The sequence below is a fragment of the Trichosurus vulpecula genome, chromosome 8 (genome assembly GCF_011100635.1).
Source record: "Trichosurus vulpecula isolate mTriVul1 chromosome 8, mTriVul1.pri, whole genome shotgun sequence".
Taxonomy (NCBI): Eukaryota; Metazoa; Chordata; class Mammalia; order Diprotodontia; family Phalangeridae; genus Trichosurus; species Trichosurus vulpecula.
The window spans coordinates 139,034,876-139,052,730 of NC_050580.1; the positions used below are offsets into that span (position 1 = coordinate 139,034,876).

Here is a 17,855-nt window from a genome sequence, read left to right on the forward strand (position 1 = left end):
CCTGAGGACAATACCTTTCTTTTGTTGTTTAATCCATTAGTGACTTGATTGGTGGGAATTTTAGGCTCTGATCGGTGGGTGGAGGAGTAATTTATGAGTAGGCTGGTCCTTGTGATAACTACAAATCATACAGGTGGCCACCTCCTCCAGCCCTACCGGGATCTGTTATAGAAAGGTGTTGGTATGCTGATTATTTCTTCTTTTGCCTATCTGTGACTTAAAGAGCCTATGTCGTATGGTTGGTCAAATATAGTCCTACTTTGGGAAACTCATTTGCTTCCACTCAGCTGAAATTGCTGTTTCCAAGGTTACCAGTGACCTAATTGCCAAATCTCATGGCCTTTTCCATAGTCCTTATTCTTGTTGATTTCTCTGTATCATTTGCTACTCTTGACCACCTTATCCTCCTGGATTCCATCTCCTCTCTGGGTTTTAGTGACACGGTTGTCTCTGAGTTCTCCTCCTACCCCTCTAACTACTCCTTCTCAGTCTCCTTTACTGGATCTTTATCAAATCTCTCCCATATATGTGGGTATATCCCATCATTCTGTCTTAAGCCTTTTCTCTACTCTCTCCCTTGGGGAACTCATCAGCATCCATAAGTTCAACTATCTACAGATGACTCCCAAGTCTTTATATTTAGAAAATGTCTCTTTGTGTAACTCTAGTCTCACAGAATCAATTACCTATTGGATATTTTGAACTGAATGTCCTGTGGGTATCACAAATTCAACGTATCCAATATGAAACTCATTATCTTCCCAAGCCCTCTTAAGCACTTCCCTACTACAGCAAGCTAAGTTGTACAATGGTTAGTGGACAGAGTGATGGATTTAGTATCAGGAAGCCCTGAGTTTCAATCCTGCCTCAGACACAATGCCTACCTGTAGGACTCGGAGTCAGTCACAATCTTTAAACCTTACTTCCCTCAAATGTAAAATGAAGATAACAATAATAGCAAAGAACAAGGTAGTCGTGAGGATCAAATGAGATAACGTATGTGGTTTGGTCAAGGGCACCACCATCTTTCTAGTCCTCTACAATTGCAACCTTAACGTCCTCCTTGACTTGTCACTCTCACTGACCCCACATAGCCAGGCAATTGCCAAATTTTATCATTTCTATCTTCACATTTCTTACCTACCACTCTTTTTCTTCACTCACAGGCTAATTCATGTCCTCATTATTTCTTGCCTAGATCATTGCAATGACCTCCTAATTGGTCTTCCTGCCCCAAGTCTCTTTCTACTGTAAACTATCATTGTCCATGTAGCTACCAAAGAGATTTTTCTAAAGCACAGATCTGACCACATTACATCCCTACTCGATGAGCTCCAGTGGCTCTTTATTTCTCCTAGGATCTTGTGTAAAGTCTTCTGTTTGGAAGTTAACACTCTTCACAACTTGGCCCCTTTCTAGGTTTTCAACCTTGTTACATAGTACTTCTGTCTGTGTGCTTGCTGTTCCCCACACTCAATGCTCCATGTCCCATCTCTTTGTATGCCTTTTAACTGGCTGTCTTTCATGCTTGGAATGTTCTCCCCCTTCACTTCTGCCTCACAGAGTCCTTGGTTTCCTTCACAAGTTGGCTCAAGAGGTACCTTCTTCACAAGATCTTTCTTGGTTGCTCTAGCTGTACCCTAAGACTGCCTTCATATGTGTCCCACATTGTGCATTCTCTCTCTCTCTCCTCTTAGAATGTAAGCTCCCTGAGGACTCTGACTTTTGTTTTAAATATCCCAAGTACTTAGTACAGTGTGGGTTCCTAGTAAATGTTTTTTGCTTGGTTTGGTTGGTTTGTTGGGGGAGAGGGAGGAGTAAAAGGAGAGGCATGGGCAGAGGGGATAGAAATTAAATTATTCTGTTCATAGAGGGGTCATAGCATTATAGAAAGAGTGTTGAACTTGGAGTTTGTTCTGGATCATAGATCTAGAACTAGGTTTGAAGATAGACTGTGACATTTACTGTGTGACCTTAGGCAAGTCATTCTATTTTTCTGAGCCTCAGTTTTCTTATCTGTAAAATTAAAGATTTCAATGAGATGTTCTCTAACTAAGGTCCCTTCTGGCTGTCTGGCTCTTGGCAATACTTGATTTCTTTCTGTCTCATCAGGACCCACAAAATTATTTCTGGCCTCTGAAGCCCTTTCCACCTCTAGAACAGGGGTTCTTAATTTTTGTGGGTGTCATTGACCCTTCTGGCAGGATGGAAAAGCCTATGGATCCCTTCTCAGAATAACATTTTAAAATACATAAATTTTATATACAATTACAAATGAAATTAATTATATTAAAAATAGTTATCAATTTTAAAAAATCATTGACCTCAGGTTAAGAATCCTTGCTTTAGAACTATGTATTCTATGAAGAAAAAAAGGAACCAGGTGATAGAACTTTTTTAACCCTTTATAGACCATACCTGATAACAATAGCTAGTATTTGCGTAGCGCTTTAAGGTTGGCAAAACACATTGCCTATTAACTCATTTGATCCTCACAACAAAACTGTAAGGTAAGTTCTATTAGACTAAAAGGCGAGTGTTTTCAACTGGGACTGGAAACAGCCACTGTGACTATTATTAGTCCACCCCAACAGTGGCGCCATGATTGTCCAGGTACATAAATGATGGTTCCATTTTTCAAAGGTCCACCTCCCCGCACCAACCAAGTCTTCCTTTTCACTCCGTGTTTCTTTCTTAGCCAGTAGATGTCACTGAAGGGAAAGGGGTGATGTGTAGACCATTTCTCTCCAAAGCCAACATCAAGACAATGTCTGCTTTGTTTCAGTGGAACTTCCCATTGATGATGCTTATTTGGAAGATGGCACCAGCCCTGTGCTGTGGGAATACCATCGTTATTAAGCCAGCTGAGCAGACACCCCTAACATCACTTTATCTTGGATCTTTGATCAAAGAGGTAGGATGTCCAAAAGAAAATATTTTGTGTCCTTGACAGCATACCCACTCCTAGGAACTGAGCCATTGAGCAAGATAAAACTGCTCCAATCAAGATTTACCTAACCCAGTGTTGCAAACTTATTTACAGTTGAGTAGGCAGGATATCACTCTCTAAATTTTGCTTGGCAACTTAGTTTTTTTTCCATTGCTCATGGTTGCTGAATTAGAAGAAACTCTATTCCTTCCAGTCAGGCTAATGAGGGCACTTAAGTTTTATTATGGGTTCAATGTAATAATTTAGAACCAAATGTTTTGCTTACTGAATTTACAAGAGAATGAATGCTAAGGAAGGTTATCAGAAAAAGAACAGAATATGTAGGAGGTTCATCAGGCTTTGCCATTGTGGGATGAAAAGCTATCTGGAAGGGGTGATCTAATGTCATCTTGCTTGTTCTGGCTAAAATCAATACACAAGAGCAAGCCCAGTAGACAAAAGTCTTGACTTCAAAAATAATTTACATTCAATTGAAATAATTTGGGTTTGGGTTTTATCTTATTTTAGTTGGGAGTTGAGGGAAAGGGTGAAAGTAGTACAGCAGAGAAAAAACACTCACTGGTATCAGAATAAGGAGACCTGGACTCTAACCACTACCCGCTTCTGCCAAACCCACCCTCTCCCCATCAAGTCCATGACAATGGCAAAGTCACTTTGCTCCACCTTAGTTTCCTCACCTGTCTAATGAGAGGTACAGATGACATTGATTTAGAAGGTGCTTTCCAGCTCAAGTAATTTACAATCACTAACAGCTAAGTCTTTCTATAGGCTATTTCTAGGACAAAGAACAAGGCACATCCTCAAAGACAAATCTCACAACATAGTTTGGGTATTTGCTACTAGCTTTATATTTGTATCAGGAATTGAGAGAAGAGACTTTGTTCTTATAACATGCTTAGCACAGTGCCTAGTGTATACTAGATGCTTAGTAAATGCTTATTTTCTTCCTTGGGCAAGAGGTTGGAAAACTGGTTTTTGGCTTTACTGTCACACTTGACATGCCTACATTATTGCAAACAGAGTAGGTTAAAATAATCCATAATTCACCAGATTCTCACTTGGCCTTGTACTGATGATGCTGGAGACTTAATTCACGTTTGTTTGGCTTGTGCCTTCCAAACCAGCAAGTCTGTTTTAAGAACTTTTCTGGAGGAAGTAAAGATAAAGCTTATTATATCTCCCCAAATGTGGTCACCTCTAAGCATATTAATTTCTGTGGCAACAAGTATAATTCATTGGAAAGCTTGTATCACCCTAATGTGATATGTGGTTTCAGTTGATTATAATCGAGTACCTACCCTTTGTAGAGACACTGTGGATGAGATTGAGAGAAGGCATAGTCTAGTTGCAATATATACTATAGTATATATACTATACATTGAAAAATCAAGAACACTTTTTAGTGTTCTTGTATCAAGTATCAATAGTATCAAGAACTATTTTTATTTTCTGTCACAATTTGGAAAATGACAATAGCACATTCAACACATTTATTAAGTGCCTGTTATGTATGTGGATCCTGGACTATTGTGATAGCCTTCTAATTGATTTTCCTGCCTCAGGTCTCCTCCCACTCCAATCTATCCTCCAACATAGTCACCAAAGTGATTTTCCTAAAGTACAGGTCAAACCATGTCATCCCTCTACTCAGTAAACTCCATTGGCCCTCTTTTCTCTAGGATCAAAAACTCCTCTGCTTGGCATTAAAAGCTCTTCACAACCTAGATCCTTCTTACCTTTCCAGTCTTCTTTCACTTTATTCCCCTCCATGCTCTAGTCTATGGTCTAGCCATACTGGCCAATTTAATTTTCCCCAAACATGATGCTCCATCTCCTGTATCTGTGCCTTATAATTGGGGGGGGGGCGGTGTTCCTTGCCTGGAATGCTCTCTCTCCTCACTTCAGACTCTTATACTCTCTGGTTTCCGTCAATATTCAGCTCAAATGCTGTTGTTCGTCTGAGGCCTTTCCTCATGTCCCAGCTACTAGTGCCCTCCCTCTCAAGGTTATGTATATACACATACCCTGTATATATATCTTGTGTATACATACGTTGTATGTGTGTGTACACCTCTTGTCTTCCCTCTTTAGAATATTAGTTCCTTGAGGGCAGGAACTATTCCATTTTTGTCTTTTTATCTCTGCCAGTTAGCACATATATTCTTGGTGATTGATGGAAGCAACTAGGTTATTCAGTGGGTAGAACATTGTGCCTAGAGTGAGGAAGAGCAGAATTCAACTCTAGCTTTAGACACTTAATAGCTTTGTGACCCTGGGCAAGTCACTTAGCACCTTCTGCCTCAGTTTCTTCAACTGCAAAATGGGGTTTGTTATACTACCCTTGCAAGAGTATTATGAGGATCAAATAAGATAATATTCATAAAGCACTTAACACAATACCTGGCTCATAGTAGGCACTTAATAAATGCTGTTACCTTCCCTTGATTGGTTAAGATGTTGTCCCTGACCTCGAGGCATTTCTAATCTAGTTGACGAAAAATGTAAACTACCTCATAGAAGCAAATGAAAAATTCAAGAAACATTTATTCGGTGTTTATTATGTGCTAGGCATTGTGTTAGGTGCTGAAGATATAAAGGCAAAAATGAAATGGTCCTATCCTCAAGGAGCTTACATTTTATTGAGAGTATACAACATATATGCAGATGAACGTATCCAAAATAATAAATCATTTTAAGAGGAAGAAAGCAGCGATTACTGGAGACTAGAAAGCAGGAGAGGCTTTATGTAAGAAGTTAGACCTTCAATACAGCAGGGTATAGGTCTAAGTGTCTATTGTTAGTCTGGAGAACAGGCATTTAATAAATGAAATTCCATATGATGAACTAGAGAAAAAGTCATGAGAAGCATGAAATTAGGCCTTTCTATGAGCACATGCTTCAAACTTTTCTCTATGGTTAATTAAGGTAAAGCTAAGGTAACTAGGCTGTATACTAGCCCAGCAGCCAGAAAGATCTGATTTCAAATTTGACCTCCGACGACACACCAAACTCTGAACCAGCTCTTAGCTTCAGTTTTCTCACCTATAAAATGAAGATAATAATAGCACCTACCTCCCAAAGTTGTTATGAGGTTAAAATGAGATAATAAGGCTTTGCAAATCCCATATAAACTGTAAGAAGTACTAGATAGCACCATATAAATGCTAGCTGTTATTAAAGTACTGCATATAAACACCAGTGGCTAAGACTCTTCATACTTGATGGGGCAATTTGAAAAATGTCATGCAACATGACAAGTCTTTTCCTTTTTATAATATTTTTTTCCAATCTAAGCCTAGTAGAAGATCTCAAAGTGATTTTGATCCCCCTCCTAGTGATGATGAATGAATGTGCAAAACACTTCCATGAATGATATTCAGGGCTCTATGAAAATAGGATGGAGTCAATTTCCATGGTATATGAGAATGTAACCTGAGCGTGATATGTTCCCTTATACATCACAGCTCAAGTTTCAAAAGATGACACGAATTAATTTATACCTTGTCTGAAGGTCTCCTAAAATGTAGTACATCTTAGCAAGACTACACAAAACATTGTAATGCCAGTCAATGTCCTTTGTATCCTTGGGTTAGTCAGTTACCACCATCCCACCTGGGCTCTGAGTAGTTGTTTTTGTTTTTTTTTTTTTGTAATGACATCTCGGTTTCTTTCTAGGTGGGATTCCCTCCAGGAGTAGTGAACATAGTTCCAGGTTATGGACCAACAGCAGGAGCAGCAATTTCTTCACATCCCAAGATCGACAAAATAGCCTTTACTGGATCAACAGAGGTATGCTTTCCTTTCCTCCAAATATTGGTGTTTGTCAAAAATGTAATAAAGAAGGATCTGTTTGTTCTAAACAATTGGGAGGCTAGATTATTTTCTATTTTAATGTGAAGATTTTTCAGTAGTTAAAAAGTTCCTGATGTGTCTCCAAGCTAAATACAAATCTAAAATATATTGTTCATTAAAAAAAATCTAATATAATTCAACCAAGGAACTTCTTCCTTTTTATTTCAATGGAGGTAACATGGCCCAGGGGAAAAGGTGCTGGATTTGGAATGTAGGGACCTGAATTTTAATTCCAGCTCTGCCATTCACTAGCTTTATGACATTGGCCAATTTATCTTATATTTCTGGTCCTCAGTTACCTCTTGAAGGTGAGGATAGATGACATCTAAGGGTCCTTTCCAACTCTAACCCTATGATTCTGTGATTCTCTAGCCTGGATAAGACATTAGTATTATGTCCTCCATTATACAAATGGAGATGTTCATTTTTAGGTCCTATTTTATGTAGACTCATTTCTACCATGTTACAAAAATCATAACAATCCTTCAGTTTCATCTTCAGAACTTTTTTTCCATATTTTTTTTTACTTAGACCTATTTGTTTATGAATGCTTTAATTTACTTGTTTATTTCAAAGCCACAAAATCATTCCAATTTCTATTTCTAATAACCCTCTATCTGGAGGGCTAAGATTAAATTCAACAAGCAATTATTGATATTAAGCACATACTGTGTGTAGAACATTGTGATAGGAGTGGAGATGGGTGATGGAGATAAGGGCTAGACTTGTGATTTCACTGGAAGAGGGAACTCCCATATGAGGGGATTCCCTCTGTCAATGCAAATCAGCACCTGTTCTTCAATGTACAATCTTCATTGCTTGGAGCACTGAGAGTTTAAGTGATTTGCCCTAAGTCTAACAGCCAATGTGTGTCAGAGGGGGGCTTTGAACACAGGTCTTTCTGGCTTTGAGGTCAGTTCTCTATCTATATACCACACTGTCTGTTACAGGACAGGAGTTACAAAGACAAAACATGAAAAATAATCCCTACCTTCTAATAGCTTACATTATATCCAGGGATTACGAGTACACACATAAATAAATACAAGATAACTTGAAGGCAGAGAGATCAGCTTGGGGGATGAGGAGAGTCTTGTGTAAGAAGTAATACCTGAGCCAAGTCTTGAAGGAAGAGAGAGATTCTAACAGGTGGAGGCAAGAAATAAGCACATCCTGTGACTGGGGGACAGCTTATATAAAAGCATGAAGGTGGGAGATGGAATGCCAAGTTTGAGGAATAGCAAGGAGTCCATTTTAGCTGAAATGTAGAGTGCATGAAGGAGAATAGTGTGAAATATAACTATAAAATAGTCTGGAAAATCAGTCTGGTGCCAGGTTGAAAATGGCTTTAAATATGATTCTACTACTGAATACTTTTCATCATAGGACTAGAACCTCTGAGAGAAAGGGTAGTATCCAAATGGTTATGGAGGGAGAGACACGCCCATTTTTTCCTAACATGCTAGCTGGTAATGATGATGATATGCAAATGTACTTCTACTATTTAGTATTTTAAGGTTAAAGGATGAGTTTGGTGGTCCATTGAATTGTTTTATCTCTAGAAGCAAGCTTTGGTCTCTCTGTGATTTGTTTCTTCGATTTTATGTCACCCTAAGTGCATTCCACTATAAGAATGTACCTAAACACCACCCATAAATAATTCACTTACGCATGCCCTGTTTTTCTTTCACTGCTCTCCTTAGGTAGAAATATCCTCACCTGAGAACTATTCCAGATCTCATTTGGTCCATGACCCATGGGTATGCTGGTGTTTAAAATGCAGTTATACTGCTCCCAATCATGATACTAGGCCTTTCCTCTTGATAAACATGATCTAGTTGTGTGCAAACCTACAACCTTGTATTTTATTTAAGTTTTATGCCTTTCTACTGAAAAAAACTGGTTGGGTTAATTGACCTTCTGTTACGTTTAAGAGATCACACCTTACTGCTAAGTGTTATATAACTTGGCAAGCATTTCCTTAGAATGACCTCTTCTAAGATAATCAGTAAACAAGTATTTATCAAATACCTCTTATGTGCCTGATGCTGGGAATACAAATGCAAAAAATGAAACAGTCCCTATGCTGAAGAATCTTATTTCTTTTCTGAGAGAATAAGATAACCAGTTCCTCTATTCCTAGTTGTTTAGTCTGTATTTTCTATTTAACATGGCAGATTGGAAACCCCTTTTCTTGAAAATATGCTTAAATATAAACAGGATATGAGAGTTGAATAATCTAAGTCATTTGTCTTGGACAGGCTTATTGCATGGTTTTTGCCTTAAAAAAAAACTTATTCTACAATTTTCTTTTCTGTTCTTGTATTCAGATGCCTTCATTATGCACAAATATAACTGTTCCCTCACTTGGTATTCTGAGATTTACTTGTTTCTCTTCAGGCTTTGGGTATTTTTTATCCTAAATTTTAGCTGCCATTATTAACTAGCCCATTATGATGATCCTTTCAGGCACAAATATGCAAAGCTAGCTCTTTGCATATGTGAAGATGTGAGACTGCCTGCATGGGTGGTTCTTTTTAATGCAATATTTATATCTATCTAGGTGAGATTCCCTTCTGGAGCCTGCCATAGATTAGCCTGAATTTCCCACCTCAGACTCAATAAATCTCAGAGTTGAAAGAGCAAAGGCCATCTAATCTAACCCATTCCTGAAAAAAAATCCTCTATAATATATCTAACAAGTGGCCACCCAGCATTTACCTGTAGGCCTCCTATAAGGGAAATCTACCACCTTGGAGGCAGGCCATTTAATCTTTGGATAGCTCCAATGCTAGAAATGTCTTCCTTATATCAAGCTCAAATTTCCTTCTACAACTTCCACTATTCCACTGAGGTCTCAGTTCTGCCCTCTGGGGCCAAGCAGAGTAAGTCTATTCATTTTTCAGCAAGTCAGCCCTTCAAAACCATAACTCATTCCACTTTTGTTGTTGTCTTTCAGTCGTTTTCAGTCACGTCCGACTCTTCATGCCCCTATTTGGGGTTTTCTTGGCAAAGATACTGGAGCAATTTGCCTTTCCTTCTTCAGCTCATTTTACAGATGAGGAAACTGAGGCAAACAGGGTTAAGTGACTTGCCCAGGGTCACACAGCTAGTCAGTGTCTGAGGTCTGATTTGGACTCAGGAAGATGAGTTGTCTCATTCCAGGCCCAGCACTCTATCCAGGCCACCTCACTGCCTTACTGCTAATTATTTCCTAATAGCTTAGTTTTTAATGTAAAAGTAGGAGTGCTGAAACATTAGTTCTGATGAACACTTTAGTGGACAGAGAGAATAAGGTCCTGAGGGAAGAGGATAGATAGGACAGGTAAGTTTTGATGGAGGAGCCAGGGAGAGGTATTTGAAAAGGACCTTCAACCTTGGGACAGCACAGTGATGAATCCCAGTCTGGCATGAGTCCATAGTATCTATTGTTACGATCTTGAGGCTCTTCGCCATCCTGGTTGTCCCCATTTGTACATGGTCTACCAGTGTCCCAAACAGAACAGAACAGATGTGGTCTGACCAGGGCAGAATATAGTTAGACTATAATAATAACTAATATACAGAGCTGCAAAATTGGCAATGGGCTTTACACACACTATTTCATTTGATCCTCATAAGAACCCTGCAAAGTCACTGCTATTATCATCCCCCTTTTACACATGAGAAAGCTGAGACTCATAGAGGTTAAAGGACTTATCCAGGGTCACACAGCTAGTACATTTCTGAGGCAAGATTTGAATTCAGGTCTTTATGACTAATTCCATTTTCACTCTTTAATTGCAGCCTACAATCGCATTAGCTTTGGGGGGCTGCCACATCATGTGGTTAACTCTACTAGAACCTCTCATTTCCTCCATTACTCTCTGGTAATGGGGAGACCAGTCTAAACTTGTCCTTTTCACTTTTAGGTTGGAAAGCTCGTCAAAGAAGCTGCTTCTAAAAGTAATCTAAAAAGAGTAACTTTAGAGCTTGGAGGGAAAAATCCATGTATTGTCTGTGCTGATGCCGACTGTGAGTACCTTTTGGCCTCCAAAGTCTTTGAGTTTTTCCCAATGATATTTTTATTCTCTCTTAAGGAAAGATAGTTGTTTTTTCCTTCTACCTGCTAGGTCAAATCCGAATTTGAGCATTTGCTAGTTACAGTAGCCCTTTAGATCTATTGGGTGAATGAAAGTCCCTCAGAGTCTGGATGGTAAGCTAGACCTCATCCCCAGTTGACTTTCTGCAACTGTTGGGTGAACTGTATGACAGCCATCATAGAGATAACTCACTTATACAGCATTTTATGGTTATAAAGAGCCTCCTTCCTGATCCCTGACAACCCAGTGAGATAAAGATAAAGAAACAGATGAGAGTATGGCCACACAGCTACTTACATGTAAGAAGCAAGATTTGAACCAAGACCAGCACCCTCTACTTGGTCACCTTGGTCCCATCAGAGAGCTCTGTTTACCTGGCGCCACACCTCCAAATACTAAAGAAGAATGCCCTGTTGGCAGCAACTCAACAACATATCAGAGCTAGAGTCAAAAAGGGAAAATACAAAGGCACCATGGAACTTTAGCAATTCTTTGTAAGGTCAACAGAGTTTCCTTGGCCTACAGTGGATGGTTTTAGGAGAACAGGAAGACTGTCAGCCTCCCAGAACCTACTGCCTGTATTCACTGATGCCAGAAATTACTTTACCGGGGGATAAAGGCTTTCATTCCGTGATTAGAGATAAGGTTTGAAATGCAAATACCCTTGGAGAATTATCACACTGACTTCTGACTCAATGTTGTGTAACTGGCTGATATCAGATCCTTTTCAGAGAGTAGATTTTGGTGGAAGGAAAGACACTTGGTAGGTGAGGGGAAAGAGGCACCATAGGAGACAGGAGAGGGTGCAGAAGGGGGAAATTGGGAGGAGTGGAGATAAATGTTGCCCGGAGACAGCCCTGGGTCTTATAATAGTAGCCATTGTTGTTGATGTTTCTCTACCTGGGACAGCCCTCAACTCTCTGTCATTTACCTGTAGCTCAAAAATTGGAGTATGGAAGTGAAAGTCAACAGGACTCTCGCTTTAGTTTCATAAGTCTCAGCTTTTCCTTTTTTTTTTTTTTTTTACTAAGCTTAACATACGGGGCTTTTTTTCCCTGGTGGGGGAGGGGAAAGCAGTCATAAACATGCTGGCTATCTGTGTTAGACTCTTTTGTCTGTGAAATTCCATATAATTAATTCTTGACATAATTGGAATCTCAGGCATGATATAAGCTAAAAAATACCAGAGTTGACTAACCTCCTCTTCTCTTCCATCCCCCACCCCTACCCCAGCTTCTCTCAATAGCACAGAAGAGGAATTCATTACATTAGAGGGGGGTGGTATTCCAATTTGGCTTAGGGGCCTGCAAAAGGGTGCTGCTTCCCTGTTCAGAGGCTCCTAAGCACAGTTCTGGAGTTGTGCTGCTCCATGGAAACTTTCTGAGCTTCGTTTTTCAAGTCAGAGAGGGCTGACTCTGGACTTCTGACTAGGGAGGAAGTAAGTCCTCGGAACATCTGGTCCCGTTTCTCCATTGAGAAACCAGGAAATTATCTGTGCCACTTTCTTTGGCATGTTACCACTGAAGACTTTGCTAAGCAAAGTAAATGTGTTTTAAAACAAAGATTAAGGGGAACATTTATTTAGACAGTTTTTAGCTACATTAGAAGTATCAGATTGCATACAAATAATGTGCCAGTTCTCATTATCTACTAAAGCAAGCTCTTTAAAGATCTCTCCTACGTAGTTCAATGTAACAGACATTAATGAAGAGTCTAATGTAGAGAGAGCAGTTTTCTGCCTTTTAATTAGATTCAGTACTCAGATAAGACACAGCTGCTGCTCTCATGGAGCTTATAGTTGAGGCAACAGTTTGCTAGAGTGGTTGGTCCTAGTTCATTGGATCACAGAATCTCTCCCCTGCTTTCCCTCTCCCTCTCCCTCCTTCTCTGTCTCTCTCACATTATTTTTCCGGGCTTTTTTTTTTTTTTAGTGGATTTGGCAGTAGAGTGTGCCCATCAGGGAGTGTTCTTTAACCAAGGCCAATGCTGCACAGCTGCTTCCCGAGTGTTTGTGGAAGAACAGATCTACCCTGAATTTGTCAAGCGGAGCGTGGAGTATGCTAAGAAGAGACTCGTTGGAGACCCATTTGATGTCAAGACTGAACAAGGGCCACAGGTACTTTTATGTGTATGCTTGTGCCTGCTTTCTCTTTCAATGGGTGAGGACTGCTCAGAAGAGAGTATTTGAAGATGAGGCTCTAATTTTTATCAAGAATCCAGTTGCCTACATTGTCTACACAAGAAGTTTTTTTTTCTTTTTTTTTCTTTAATTTATTTAATATATTTAGTTTTCAGCAGTGATTTTCACAAGAGTTTGAATTGCGAATTTTCTCCCCATTTCTACCCTCCCGCCCACTCCAAGATGGCGTATATTCTGGTTGCCCCATTCCCCAGTCAGCCCTCCCTTCTGTCACCCCACTCCCCTCCCATCCTCTTTTCCCTTCCTTTCTTGTAGGGCAAGATAAATCTCTACACCCCATTGCCTGTGTATCTTATTTCCTAGTTGCATGCAAAAACTTTTTTGTTGTTGTTGTTTTTGAACATCTGCTTTTAAAACTTTGAGTTCCAAATTTTCTCCCTTCTTCCCTCCCTACCCACCCTCCCTAAGAAGGCAAGTAATTCAACATAGGCCACATGCGTATCATTATGTAAAATCCTTCCACAATACTCATGTTGTGAAAGACTAACTATATTTTGCTCCTTCCTACCCTATCCCCCTTTATTAAATTTTCTCCCTTGACCCTGTCCCTTTTCAAGTGTTTGTTTTTGATTACCTCCTCCCCCTATCTGCCTTCCCTTCTATCATTCCCCCTTTTTTATCTTCATCCTCCTTCTTTCCTGTGGGGTAAGATACCCAATTGAGTTACACAAGAAGTTTTTAACTGAAGGTTCATGAATGTGGTTTAATATATATACACACACACATAAACACATATGTATATACATATATAATATACATATATATAACTGCATTTCAATATACTTGGTTTCCTTTGTAACCCTGTGCATTTCATTTAATGCATTTAAAAACATTATCCCAATAAGACATTTATCAGCCTCACCAGTCTGCACATCACACAAAAACAGATGAAGAACCTTTGGTCTACAATTGGGTTTTGAGAAGTTTCACTTACATCACAGAGTATGGAAGGGAGAACCCCGCAGTGCCCTTGTGTTGCTTGAATGATAACTTCTCCAAAACCTCTCCTTTTTGGGACTCTTTCTGTTTTCCAAATTACACATGGGGGAACACCTTGACTAGGTGCTCTTCTGTCTTTAACATACCCTAGAGTGTTTGATTGTCACCTACTGAAAAGGTCTGGTAATCTTTTCTTTTTTTAAAGAAGAGTTAGCCCCTTCTTGCTTAGGCCTTCAGCAGGAGGTAGCAGCAGCCAATCCAAGACAGGGAATGTCACCAGGGAGGAGAAAGTAATTTGAGCCACGATGAATTGCCAGGGTGCACAGTGAATATGTGAAACTATAAGTTCAGCGTCTGAAGGCTTTCCCATTGTTCCGAATGTTCCCTGATGAGCAGGAAGACTCATTAGTGAACATGTCTCTGAAGGCTTTATTTACAGGGTGAGAAGAGGAGATGACTAACTACTAGGTATAATGAGCTCTTCGGTGGTCTGTATCCTGTCTCACCTGATTGCTATTATAAAGCAGAGTAGATGGATAAATATTTAAGAGATATCAGACTGGCCATTCCATGCATTATTGAGATGGAACTGACCCTACCAACAACAGCCTGATTTGGCTTCTGTTTAGCCTCCAACTACCAGCTGGGGACTGACAAATCATGGGCAAATGTTTATTAGAAGCAGGTCATGGGGCAGCTAGGTGGTGCAGTGAGTAGAGCACTGGCTCTGGAGTCAGGAGGACCTGAGTTCAAATCCGACCTCAGATACTTGACACATGTACTAGCTGTGTGACCTTGGGCAAGTCGCTTAACCCCAATTGCCCTGCCAAAAAACAAACAAATAAAAAAGAAGCAGGTCATGTCCAAAAAAATGAGGATTCACCAGCCTACAAAGAGTTCTGTGGAACTTCTCTGACAAAAAAAATTTGAAAGTCCAAGGCTCAGAATCTCCTAAGTGATCCCTCAAGTAGAAACAAATAGGCATTTTACAAACATTGTCTCTTTAATCCTTGCTATCATTGTCTCTATTTTACAGCTGTGGAAACTGGGGCAGAGAGAGGTTAAATAGTTCACCCATGGTCACATAGCTAGTAAGTGTCTGAGGTAGGATTTGAACTCAGGTCTTCATGACTTCAGGTTCAGTATTCTATCCTTTGTGCCACCTAGCTGCCTATGAGAGTAATATCTATTCTCAGAATCTCAAAATTGAAAGAAACCATGTAGGCCTGACCAAAACTCCTTTCTACAAGATCCCCAAAAAGGGATGATCCAATCCTTATTTGAAGACTGGAAGTGAAGGGGTACCTACTACTTCTTAAAGCAACCCATTCCTCTTTCAAATAGCTCTATCATTCAGTCAACAAACATTTTTAAACACCTGCTTTGTGCCAGGCATTGTACTAAGTACTGGGGATACCACGCTAAAAAATGATTTCATTCCTGCCCTCGAAGAGCCTGGGTTCTGTTGGGAGGAACAGCGTGTACATATATAGGTATAATTTTTTAAAAAAAGAGGTACCAGGTGATGAGAAGGAAAAGACATCAGCAGCTGAGAAGATTGGGAAGGCTTCGTGTAGTCTTTGTTTGAGCTGAGTCTTGAAGGAAGCTAAGGATTCTCAGAGGCATCAAGAAGGAGGAAGTGCATTTCAGGCACTGGGGACAACCAGGGCAAAGGCCTGAAGATGAGAAACAAGGTACTATATTTAATAACCTAATTATAAGATCAAAGAAACTCAAAATTAGAAGGAACCTCAGAGGCCAGCTAGTGCAGTGAACACCTGAATAAGAGACCTCTCTGGGATAAAACTGAAGACTAATAAGTCCTTATCCCATCTCTGCTTGAAGAATTCCAGTGGGGAAAAATCTACTACATTTGGAGGCAGCTCATTCTACTTTATGATAGCTCAAATCACTAGGAAGTTTTCCTTTGCATCCAGCCTAAATTTGGTTCTGTGTAACTTCTGCCCCTCCCGTTCCCCATCCCTGGTTTTGTTCTGGGATGAAGCAGAGTAAATATAATGCCTTTTCCATATGTTCTTGTTGTTTAGTTGTTTTCAGTTGTATCTGACTCTTCATGACCGCATTTGGGGTTTTCTTGGCAAAGATACTGGAGTGGTTTGCCATTTCCTTCTCCAGCTCATTTTACAGATGAGGAAACTGAGGCAAACAGCACTAACAGGTAGTAAATGTCTGAGGCCAGATTTGAATTCTGGAAGATTCCAGGCCTGGCACTCTATCCACTGCGCCACCTAGCTGCCCTTTTCCCACATGACAGCCCTTCAAATACTTTAAGACAATGACTATGCCCCTTAAGTCTTTTTTCTTTCAGGCTAAATCTTCGATTCAATTATGTTCAAAATTTATTAATTATCTACTACATATGAGGGTTGATCTTGGTTCTGATGAAACAAAATAGTACCTGCCCTCAAGGGGCTTATCCTGCACTGAGGACACAACATCTATATAAGAACAGAAAGTCCTTATAAAATATTTTCGAAGAGGTAGAAAGTGCTAATGATGAGAAATCAAGAAAAGTCTCGTTTTGAAGGAAGGTATTCTTTGAGGTGAAAGTGAAGAGGAGTGTATTCCAGAGATGGAGGACCGCTTTTGCAAAAGGAAGGAAGTGATAGTGAGTATCTAGCAGACCCATTGGATGGGAATGCAGAATGTGTGAGGGAGAGAATGAGAAATAAGACTGAAAAGGTAGATGGGAGGCAATTTATAAGGAGATTTAAATGCCAGGCTGGTGGCTTTGTAATTTATGCCAGCACCAATAGGGAGCTACTGAAATTTTGGAGGTAGGTAGGGAATATGGTCAGATGTGTGTTTTAGGAATATCCATTTGGAAACAGTGCAAAGGCTTGATTTTAGAGGGAAGAGACTAGAGTTAGGGAAACCAATAATAAGGCAGGCAAGATGTGATGAGAGTTTGAGCTATAGTGGTGTCAAGGGAGATGCATCCAAGAGATGTTGTGGCAAGATTTGGCAACTGGTTGGATATGCGAGGTGAGACAGAGTGAGGATGACACTGAGGTTAGGAACTCAGGCAACAGGAAATATGGCAGTGCTCTTAAAAGAAATGGGGAAATTTATATTTGGATGGAAAGATAACATATTTTGTAGATCTGTTATTTTGTAATCCAATGATCTAGTGTGTGAATTTTGTGTCCCCTTCAGCACCTAACCCAATGCTCAGTAAATTTAGCAAATGTTTGTTGAATGAATAAATGAAGGCCTATTAGTCATTTTGAGCAGTTCCACATGCATATGTCCTTCTGGCTAAGGCGATGGAAAAGAAGCCTTTGAAAAGAGGAATATTGTGATTTGTTTCTGCTCTTAGCACCAGTTCCTTGCCCCTAGGCTAAAAGGGTTGTGGCATTATTCCTAGACAGCTTTTGTGGGCCAGGGTTACTATGTATGGCCTATATTCACTCATCCCCAGTTGCCTCCATGAGGATGGCCCCTATGAAGCACAGCTGTTAGTAACCCACAGGCCATCAAACGAGTTGCAGGAGTTTAATTTCCAAATGAGATGGAAACATAACCACAAGAGATTATTGAATAAACTACCACATTAAGGATAATCAAGCTTCCTGCAGAAAGATGTGAACTGATCCCTTGTGCTAAGGAAAGTCTTGTACCTGATTATGATTGAAAATTCTTTCTCTCCAACATATTTGGTCTTTTAGTGTAAGGAAGATGACAGAAATCCTTGGCCTAATTGTGTCTTTTGGAAGAACAAAGCCAAAAAAAGTTGGTATTGATTTCATGAACCCTTTTGACAGTGTTGCTAAACTCAGTTTTTCAAAGCTCACTTAAATAGTCCAACCCA

General features: G+C 39.8%; 1 protein-coding gene across 2 annotated transcripts in view; it reads left to right on the forward strand.

Moving 5' to 3' along the window:
- The window catches only part of ALDH1A3 (aldehyde dehydrogenase 1 family member A3), a 48,794-nt gene that overhangs the window by 18,572 nt on the left and 12,367 nt on the right, over window positions 1-17,855 (forward strand). Inside the window, exons 6-9 of one of the 2 annotated variants that reach the window (XM_036735417.1) lie at window positions 2,786-2,914; window positions 6,626-6,739; window positions 10,714-10,816; window positions 12,816-13,000. In XM_036735417.1, the coding sequence (XP_036591312.1) occupies window positions 2,786-2,914; window positions 6,626-6,739; window positions 10,714-10,816; window positions 12,816-13,000 (531 nt within the window). The remainder of the gene's footprint in view (window positions 1-2,785; window positions 2,915-6,625; window positions 6,740-10,713; window positions 10,817-12,815; window positions 13,001-17,855) is intronic. The other variant, XM_036735418.1, reaches the window with a different exon arrangement.